Source organism: Eucyclogobius newberryi, unplaced genomic scaffold, assembly GCF_026437365.1.
Source record: "Eucyclogobius newberryi isolate DKJ021-1_F unplaced genomic scaffold, fEucNew1.0.hap1 SCAF_4, whole genome shotgun sequence".
NCBI lineage: Eukaryota > Metazoa > Chordata > Actinopteri > Gobiiformes > Gobiidae > Eucyclogobius > Eucyclogobius newberryi.
Window position 1 is genome coordinate 13,506,084 of NW_027316056.1, and position 10,793 is coordinate 13,516,876.

The 10,793-nt window shown below is 39.3% G+C and overlaps 1 protein-coding gene across 5 annotated transcripts in view; it reads right to left on the reverse strand.

Moving 5' to 3' along the window:
• rptor (regulatory associated protein of MTOR, complex 1) overlaps positions 1-10,793 on the reverse strand; it is a 219,273-nt gene that overhangs the window by 97,206 nt on the left and 111,274 nt on the right. For all 5 annotated transcript variants that reach the window (XM_072462410.1, XM_072462409.1, XM_072462407.1 and 2 more), the window contains exons 9-11: positions 9,571-9,671; positions 7,347-7,491; positions 628-703 (exon numbers count right to left, since the gene is read on the reverse strand). In XM_072462410.1, the coding sequence (XP_072318511.1) occupies positions 628-703; positions 7,347-7,491; positions 9,571-9,671 (322 nt within the window). The remainder of the gene's footprint in view (positions 1-627; positions 704-7,346; positions 7,492-9,570; positions 9,672-10,793) is intronic.

Below are 10,793 nucleotides of genomic sequence, written 5' to 3' on the forward strand. Positions count from 1 at the left end.
TTTCATAACATAATTCACACTTATTACAATATGACCAGAGTCCAAAAAGTTCTACACTTTCTTATAAACTCATAGCTTCGCGTCATCTCCCTCTCACTCACAGCCTTGCCTATGTGTCCTAGAGACTATTTTTTTTATATAAAAGAATATTAGACTTGACCCCGTAAGAGCAGCAATCATCAGTTCAAACCCGCCCCTCGTAGTTTCTATTACACCCTGCGCCTCCATTTCGGTCCCCTGCAGTGTCAGTGAACACAACACCACACACCAGTGGCTCCAAGTGCAGGCCCAGTGTATTCAACAGCCATAATTCACTCCACACTCACACTTGAGTTATTAGACTTGACATTTTACAACGTTACCCACTGGGAGCGAGGCGTTGTGCGCGTTTGAGAGATTAGCTGAGATACAGTAGACGCTGGCGGTACAGAAGTTGCAGTGCAAACAGGAACGGGCGCGTTGAGTTTTACGGGCATCTAAAATAAAAGCAATCCATCAAAGGCAAGATGTCCCAAAACCGCTATCCTAAATGCCCACTCAGACGATGGCTCATAAAAGTCAAGAGGGGGGCGTCTCCACCTGAGCGAGTCTACGGAAAAGCTGATGAGCTGAAAACACAGTGCTTACTCTAAAGGCGGTCCCCTCCTCGATGATGGTGGGAAGCTGAGAGAGACAAATGTCCACGGCCAGGTCCCAGGCTTGCCTACAGACACAGACAGATCATGTTAAAGTGATGGTACTCGGAAGGTTTCTTAGTCTAAAGACAGGGGAGCAGTTTAAAAAGAGCTGTGGCTTTTCTTTCTCAACACTTGGTGAAATGATGAACAAGTTTCTTTTGACTAAATGAGGACCAAAATGTATTTAATGTCGTTTGGAGTAAGTGGCTTGCTCTCATTTACTGTTTACTACGACACCTGGTGATGTATGTACATATAACTACACTACATCCCATTTACTTGCCCCACTATTTAACATTTTTTTTCTCAAACATTAAGGACAAATTATTTAAAATCATTATCAACAGAAGATTATGCTGTGGTCAGTCAACTGCAAAGGTGCTATTACCAGTACTTGTTGAACAGACCCATCTTTTGTGATTATGCGCGTTACAAAATTATATTCAATTTAATTGAACCTACTATATTTTACCCTTACAATACCAAGTTAAATCTGCCCGTCACTCAGGACATGAAAGATCCAACAAAGTGTTGGTGGGGATAAGTAGACATTTGTGTTTGGGCAATGGGGAATTTAACGTTTAATGTTGATCAAACCAAGTTGTTTATTCCGAGATGTACTAAAAATGTAAACGTATTAGTTGAGGTTTAACTAAGACAATGTGAAATATTATACCCTTTTTTTACAACATAACTTCCCCCCCCAATAAAAATATTTACAATTTACTATTAACATTTTGATATATTGTGTTGCTCTACATAAGAATAGGACCATAAATAATGTCTATACTGTAATACTTTCTTTATTGTTAGACATCCACCTTGTTTATCTACTAACCAGTCAGCATGCTAAAAAAAAAAAAACATCTTCTAACCGTCAAATCATGGTTTGATTTTATAGCTTTATGATGTACACCCCTTTCCATATTTGTGCTTCAGTTTGGCAGTTGTTCTGCTTGCTCATCTTGGTGCACAAACCGTACTCAGTATTCCCAGACCGAGGTCTGGTGCAGGGCAGTGTGAAGCCTTTAATCCATCTCCAAACACCAACATGCACTCATGGTCATCATATCTTATTCATGGGCTTATGTAACTCGCATCAAACCTCACTTCTCTACTCTTTGTGAAGCTCAGGGTGATGATGGAGCATTATATACTGCGCAGGTCGAGCCACTGAGCTGTAACAAGAGGCTAAATGACAAACATGGGGGTACAACTCTGTCTTTGTGCTAACAGCGTTTCCCATTATCTGCCAGAGATACAATGGAGACACATTTGAGGTTGGTGTATTGTGTAAAAGATATAAAAAAGTCAATATTAAAGTATCGCATAATAATGTGCGCAGTATGGGTTTATTATAATGGGAAAATGTAATGGTAAAGGTTCTGTAGAAATATAAAATGTAAAAGAGAATTTAAGAAAAACATTTATATGATTTTATACAAGATTCTGATTGGACAACATTTAAAATTGAAATATACTATATTATCTCAGACTAGCTTTTAGCAGTTTAATACAGCAGTGTGAAGAGATTGAAAAGTAGACAGAGGTAGACTATTTTCTCCAACAGGTGCCTGAGTTTGTCTTCAAAACAGCCCTATAAGTTTTAGTGAGATCCCACGTTTGTGCTCCTGCAAAAAGAACAGTGTCTAAGAGTGTCTTTATATCCACAGTTATGTTTCCACAGGCGGTTTCTGGAGTTATAAAAACAGGGAAACTGTATTAAAACCTTATCTCAGCTCCGGTTGTATAAACAGAGGCACAGAATGTCAGTTTATTTGGTTTTATGGCTTTTTAAAAAAAAAATTTCATAGGAAGCTATATCTATTTATCTAGTGGCGTTTGTCATTTAAATTGAAGAAAAGACAAATGACTGAGAGAACCAGGTTGAAGTCAGAAATATGAAAAGTGTGGCAATAAAAGAGGGCAAGCTTACCTCACTGCTATCAACGGCTAGTATACATGAGATACAAGTGCTAAATACTTATTACGCAGTACATACTATTACAGTAAAATTACTGTTTGCCATTTAAAATGATGAAGTATTGATACAGGAGAGAGAAAAGCTTTACCGACATCAAGAGGATCAATCAACAAATTACTGCCTTTGTCATTATAAATGCCACACCACTTTGAACTATGAAGTCCGATAAAATGAAAAAAACTTGTATTCATGTTATAAATGTATCACTACAATTTGACAGTTTGAGATTCCGTCCCAACTCAGAATGTCAAAAGTTAATTGTTTACTTAATTGTAACTTAAAGGTGCAATGTGTAACATATCTGGTGGAGGAAACACTCAAGTGACAACACCAGGCCAAGTATCATGTCAGTTAAGTAGAGAGGCATGTTATTCAAGGTATTTTTGAGCAATAAAAACACATGTAAGAATAAATGCGATAGCACCTTCTAAGATTCTATATTTTTACAACATAATTGGTGCTTTTGAAACAACACAAAATGCTTACTATAATTACATGCTCAAATGAATCTTAACACTACTCCTGCTATATTTTCTTTGAAGGAACAACCTTGTAACACAATTAAAATGACAAAAGCCAGTTTAGAAATTCATGGAGCCTGTGAGAAAATAAGGCAGCGGAAGAGTGGAAGGAGGCAGGATACAGCTCTGTGTGAGATACGGCATTAGCTCCGGGGACGCCTGCCAATAGCAATGAGTAACCCATCACCAAAACCTGTCGATGCATGTGCCTGTATAACGATGTGTGTGTGAGTGTTTGCTAAAGGGACAGCGGGCAGTTGGAGGCTGACTCAGCTCGTTTCTCACTGCCCGCGGACAAAGCTGCTGCAGCCTCCCGCGCGCTCACTCCTCTACAGCCACGCATTCGCACCGCACGCCCACCTCGTCACAAACTACCCACCAGGGACTAATGAAGACTTAGGACTGTGCTGCTCCGTGCTGGGCTGCCCCGTTTGAATAACAGGCAGTGAAATGGGTCAAAAGTAGAGGTGGGTCTTGCCAATCTACAAAAGTTAGTTCGTAGTATTGTTTAAAAGTGGTTGTATAAAGTAGAAGTGATAAATTGGTCCTTTGAGGCAACAGTGGAGCAGATCCAGTTATCCAGTTAATTTTCCTTGTGCCCTTCAGCAAGACAATCACCCACAAACTCCACGTCATTAACATCATGCCTAATAGTAGGGGTGTGGATATAAGTAGAAATAATATGTAAAAATTCATAATTTAATGCTGCGCAACTTTTCTGTTGGGACGTCTACCACCTGCTTGTCTCAATAGAGATGTTAGTGATTGGCCTGGAATTTTATATGGTATGGCATTAAACATATATTTTTCTCTTTTTTTTTGGCCAGTAGGAAAATATTGGACAGGATAGTGTTGAATGAAATGGGAAAGAGATAAGGGAAGGGCATGCAACAAATTGTTTTGGTCAGATTCAAACTCACAAGGTGCCAGACATGCGTGCTATCCAATCGACCACTAAGCGGCACCATATTGCATTTTTTTTATTGCTGGAAAAATGCATTACTGTTCACAGGCCTGCCTCTCCACAGATCTGACCTGTAACTTGGCTTGGTGGCGTCACCTGCTTGTCTCCAAATCATTTTTTTTTTTTTTTTTTTAATATAGCACATAATTATTAAAGCACTTTGGCACAAACAAAAGCACACAGTAGCAAGTAAAATGTATTTATATAAAACACAAGCGACCACAAGACTCAGAGAACTTATTCTTAAGGTTTGACGTTAAAAACTCCACTGTACTGTTGGGACGTGGGAAGCCAAAGTGTTTCAGACTGATAAACATAATACCACCACGTAACATTCCAGACCCAAGAGGTGCCCACCAGCTCAGAGGGAAAGAGGAAATCCAGAATGCCCTCTCATATTACCCAGCTTGGGCTCTCAACAGAGTGAAGAGAAACAAAAAGCAGGACAAACGGGACAAAAGGGAAAATGAACAGAGAAGGAAGGGTGTTTCGATCCCTTATGTCTCGGGACTGTCTGAAAAATTGCAGAGAATTTTTAGATCACATGAAGTCCCTGTTTATTTTAAACCAGGAAACACTTTAAGACAGAAACTGGTTCATCCTAAGGAGAAGATGCCGACCCAAAAACAAAGCAATGAAGTTTATTCTATCCAATGCAGTGAAGAAAATTGTGAAGAGCGTTACATAGGTGAGACTAAACAGCCTCTGCACAAGAGGCTCTATCAGCCCAGAAGACATGCAAGTTCAGGACCCCAGAGCGCCGTGCATCTTCATCTTAAAGCCTCTAATTACTCGTTTGACGACGGTGAGGTGAAGATTTTAAGCAGGAGAAAAGATGGTTTGAAAGAGGAAAAAAGGCTATTTTTGTTTAAAAAAAAGACCTTCTTTAAACAGGAATGGACGGTTAAGGTTCAACCTTCCTGTGGTTTATAATGGAATTTTGAACCCCTGGAGAGGCAGACATCCAGGGCTTTTGGATGCTAATCAGGTCCTCAGGGTGAGTGAGCCAGGGACACACAAAAACTAAGGGGAGACTGATAGCCCATTAAAGGACTGGTAGTAAACAAGAGGCTAGCTCGTTAGAAAACAAAGAGGGTAAGTTTCTGTTGAAACATAAATGCCTAAATTCGCAAATTGACAATGACTCTTGGATGAGAGTCGAAACATCTTGTTTTTTCTAAAACTGAGTTCAGATGACTACAACTGAACCTTTTTCTACATTCCAGACAAAGAAATAACAAATCCACTGACTTAAGCAGGTTGCAGACCCTCCACCAGAAAAGTTACATAGTGCAACTTGAAATACTACTCGTTACAACCCACTTCTCATCAGCGAGCCCCCAAATTGCTTAATTCCTCACCAAAGGTTTGTTTTTGTAGTTGTTGCAATAAGCAGGGCAATATAAGCTTAATGTAAAATAATGGGCCGATGCGAGCGACGGAGAAAGACTACGGCTTGTGTGGAGAGATTTACAATAAGCAAAGCGTGTTACACAACAGGCTGCTTCTCCAGGCACGAGTTTGTTTTTTCTAACACGAAGCAGATAATGAGTGGGTGGGAACGAGAAGACATATATAGAAGAACAGAAACAAAACATGGAGGTGGGTGAAGTGTTCTGGGAGCTAACGAGAGATGATACGAGAAGCTTTTAATGCTGCAAAATTATTTAAAAACAATAGGTAACTGAGAAGGGTGGCCACGTCCATAGTTTAAAGCTTATTGAGTAAGTTAACATACAAACAATGGGGGGAACACATTCTGACTTAATTTGAAAATTGACAAATTTGAAAGACCAAATTGGACTCGACTATGGACAATATGTGCTTTAAATTTGTTTAAGATGTCTCCCTTTGCCTTTCTATTTATTTATGTCTCTTGTTCTCTCTCTAGTCGTGTTCTGTGTTTTGGCACATGGTATGAAATTGGAAAAAAAAAAGAAAAAAAAAGAATGGATTTTGACGCCCTCAAAGTTTAGACTTGAAAACCTTAATGAAGCATGTTTGTAGATAAAGATGAAAAAACTATTTTGGGCAGCCCTCCTGTTATTTCAAAATTGAGTGGTATATTTAAGTAAAATTCACTTTCACAATTCCTGCAATTGTACTTTGCTCAAACCAGTCGGGCCAATAAAAACTGAAAACTTATTTTGACAGGCCTCTCAACTTTACTGCGAGTTTCCCATTGGTTTGTTGCCTTCAGTTCTAACCCAAATCTGCCATGTTCATCACACGTAACACTGTCCGACATAGTCAAGAAGTCTTTTAATATCCCCTATAGAGAGGCGTCTCATCGCGGCTTGCTTTAACTCAAAAAGGTAGAGAGAAAACCAGTGGGAGGCAAAAAGTAATCTTATTCCACAATGGAACCTGTCTTCCCCCTTCTCCAGCGCACAGCGGCCAGATGAAGGCTACGGCAGGGGAGAGAAGACATGAGGCAGCAAGAAAACAGGGCCACCACTGACTAACTGTCGAGACAACAAGTTAAAACACATCATGAAGTGGATTTATACTGAGGACAGTCGAACAGGCACGCCCACATGTGCCCCTGATCAATATGACTTTAATTACTGTGTAATTAAAGCATTGTTTTATGGTATTGGCACAATTGGAAGTAGCAGATCTAGCTGTACACATTTTGAACTAGTTTACTCCAAAAGCTAAGAAATGGAGTAACTTGATGAAAATGTGTTCATAATGATTAGTGTGATATTAAATGCATGAGTAGTGCTATTTTATTGATTAATAACTGATTGAAATGTAAAAAACAACAACAAAACTGGAATTATGGTGAGGATGTTAAACCCCATAACCTTTAACATGTTTAACTATTTACTAAGGCTACAAGATTCATTGCACTCAAATTGAAAAAAGCAATTAACAAATCGCAAGTAACACAATTTCCTCCAGTCTTATTCTGCACTAAAACTGCTAACCCATAGTTTAGATCTGTATGTATTCAGCAATACATGTGACTCTTTTCTTTTATTTCATAGGCCTATAAAATACCATTTTAAAAACTCATATTTCAAAAATAATTGTAATCGCAATACTTGCCAGAAAACCAATTATGTAGTATTCAAAATATATCTAAAAATATTTCTACAGCAATATTATGAGTACAATCTCAAACCAGTCACCCTAAACGAGCTGGTATAAGAAGCCTGTACCCTCTTTGCCCCAGCGCACCCTCTGGTCCTTACCACATGGCGTGCATGTATGTGGGAGGTAGCCTGGGACTGCTCACTGGTGTGCAGTTGTACGACCGCATTATTCTCTCCGCTAAGAGGAAGTTTCTGAACAGACTGGCCACGAGTAGGTCCTGTCGGAAGAGTTTCTGGAACAAATCTGCAAACACAAAAGTAGTTAACAGAAATGCGGCATGAAAATAAGAAAATTTGGTGTAAAGTAAGTCAAATGAACATCAAATTGAGTAAAATAAACAACTTTAATTAGTTCAAATCAAATGGGAATTTGCATGTTGACTTGGAGAATATGGAGGACAGTCAGATGAAAGCTTTCGGTCACTGTCACACTCACCAAGTCATCGTTATTATTTCGGCAATTTATTAAAACGGGGCAAAGTATTTCCCATGAGCTTTTGCTGCTTTTGCCTGGCGTGCATATTTGTGTTGACTCTATTTTCCCCGACAGCTTCCTGACAACTCCGGGGCCCGAGACGGTATTTTTAAGAATTAGTAAGTGTCTGTGTGTCTGTTGGTTGTGTAGTTCCTTCATTATGGGGATTTTCTCAGATGTGGCCCGCTTCATTAACAGCGCGGCCCTAGAGCTTTAAAAGAGCTTTGGCGAGCGTCACTATTGTCACATTGCTATTCTATCTAGGATACAGTGCACCTCTTGGGAGTCTGGTAAGTCTCTGAGTCTGCATGTGTGAGGAGACAGGTGACCCATAATAAGCACGAGGCTGTGGCTTGCATGCAAACTACACTGTGTGTCAAGAAAGAAAAAAGCAATTTGTGTTGTCATCTCGGTTTGTGGATCCTGTGGGTACGACTTCGCCCCAGTCTCGCTTTTATGTTGAAATATTATGTTTAAAATTATATCCCCAATTACAGCAGCCACGCTTTCCAAACATAATTAATCTCAATTTGCGGGAGCAGCTTGCACCTACTGCACTTCTGCCATTTTACATCAACTTTACCCCTCATTCGAGAGCTCTGGGAAAAGAGACTATGAGTTTTAGTAGTGCTGAGTGTTCACTTCTGTTTCGTTTTCTGCAGTGGAACACACGAGTCATTTAATTTGTCATCATTTGGATAAAGAAATGCTTTAAAGATTCACAAGTTACATTTCTAGAGGAGGATTCGCACCTGTTTGTACATACCATGTACATGCTATTGCTTTGTCTGGAATGTTCCACAGTATGGCATTTCACCTATCTTTCTCCACAAGGTTTCGCCGGTCACACCACCAGGCCAAATTAAAGGTCAGACATCTGAAAGCACCATTTTCATAACAGCCACAACAAGTTTGGCTTTATATAATTTGATTATTCATAGCAGCAATGGTTGAAACTTGTTTAAAATGACTACTAGGAGTGGAGTATTTGGACAATAGTCACAAAAATGTTAGCAACCCAACAGAAATGTGCTAAAACATGTCTTTAAATGTATTAGTTGAGGTTTAAGGATCTGATAAAAGTAAAGGGACAGTGAAATTACCCCAAAAAGTTTAGAAATATCATTACAAGATTTAATTGTAAATTTGTTCCATGTTTATTTTCAATCAGCTCTTTTTTGCAGCACAAACTAAAAATGACAGGTCTATGCACATTACTGTATATCAAAGAAGAAAGTATTTTATTATGTCTTTAAAGGTGAACTATCTCACTTTTCTGGTGGGACGTCTGCCCCATGCTTGTTTCAATGGAGATCTTGCTTTTGCTTTGCCTGGAATGTTCCGCATTATGGCATTAAACTCATAGTTAATGTTTTTCAACCACGGTTGTATTTATTGCTGTATCTTGGCTCTGTGGCGTCACCTGCTTGTCACCATGGAGATACATTTGATGCAATACAGTGGAAAACCATAATGGATGCAAGTTTAAAAATGTAAGGACTAGGAACACCATTTATGTCCACAAATTTAATCTTAGATATTATGGCATAAATGTATATTACCGGTATGTTCCAAATAATTCATAACTAACAATCTTTTTTATGGTATTTCAGACTCCAGGTCCGTCCACTGTATAACTTGATTGTAATTGCATTTTATTTTGCATGCCTCTATTTCATCACAGTAGGATGTTGATGGAAATTGACAATTTACATTGTCTGATTGAAAAATACAAGTCAATGCTGGAGCCAGTTAACTAGGCAATTTGACACTTTATCAAGCTCTAAATGTCCTTGAAGCGTGTATCGACCTCTCCGTGCATCTATCTGAGCTCGTCCACAGCTATACCTCTGGGCAGGACGTTCCAGGCGATGGTGTCAGTGATGGCCGTGAAGATCCAGTTGAGTTCTCCGAGGGGGGTGCGCCTGTCGTTGAGTCGCCCCGGGATCCTGAAAACAACACGGACGGGGCAGATGGCAGTGTCAGCTGAGCTCGCTATATGGTACGGAGCTGAATCAGAGCACAAAGTAGTACTATCACAACACATCTGAACACATTTACATTTAACAGCTCCTACTCAGGCTGACTAACAAAGACTGCAACTACACAGACAGGCGCTTCACGACAGGCCCGGCTGTAATGTGGGCAAAGCTGAGGTTGTCCAAGTGATGAGAATGAAAGGATGAAAGTGAAGAAACAATAGTAGATGGTTCATTAATACACTAGAATAACTAATAAACAGTCAAGTCAGGAAAGGCATCACTCATATTAAATTGAAGCAAAGTTAAGTTTGTGTGACAACCTAGGGCAATATGACAAAAATAATGAGTTTCCCCCCTTATATTGAAAAAAGACTCAATATACATTTCCTGAACACAAACAATATTGCTATTTAATGCAACAAAATGCCCAAATTCTTCCTCCAAGGTCTGAATTTTGCTGCATTTTACAGATGGAGGATTAGCTGTGTACCTCTCGAGTAAAAAGACCCAAACATATCATTAACGTTAGAAAAACTGCACAGCCCGACGAGAAAGGAAAAGTTGCCAGACTGTGCTGTGGCTTTAGTCAATGACACAAACCACAGTGCATCTGAAATGTATTCACTTTGTAATGGTTTTATTAAATGTGAAAAGAATTCAAAAAAACCTTCTTTCACATTGTAATTGAGGGGTATTGTTAAGTTTGAGGCAAATAATGAATTAATACATTTTGGAATTAGGCTGAAACATTTCTAAATGTGGAAGCAAGAGAGGTAAAAGAGTCAGACGCTGAGGCAAGACAAGGAGATTGACCGTTTGAGAACTGAACCAATGACTTTCTGACTTCAAGCCAGGAATGATGATTTCTTTAAAGTTATATATTTTATTTAAACCATGTGATTCTGTGGTGCACCGAGCGCACAGAACTACTTGTGGTGCTGGTCCCACATGGAGCTTGTTGTGTATCAATGAAGTGTAGTTTTGTTGTGTGCGAGAGCACCAAGGACAATGATAATTAAACAGAGTCTGCGACGAGGGTTGAAGACACAGAGGCTAAAGAAAAGCTGCAAAATGACTAGACCTCAGTGA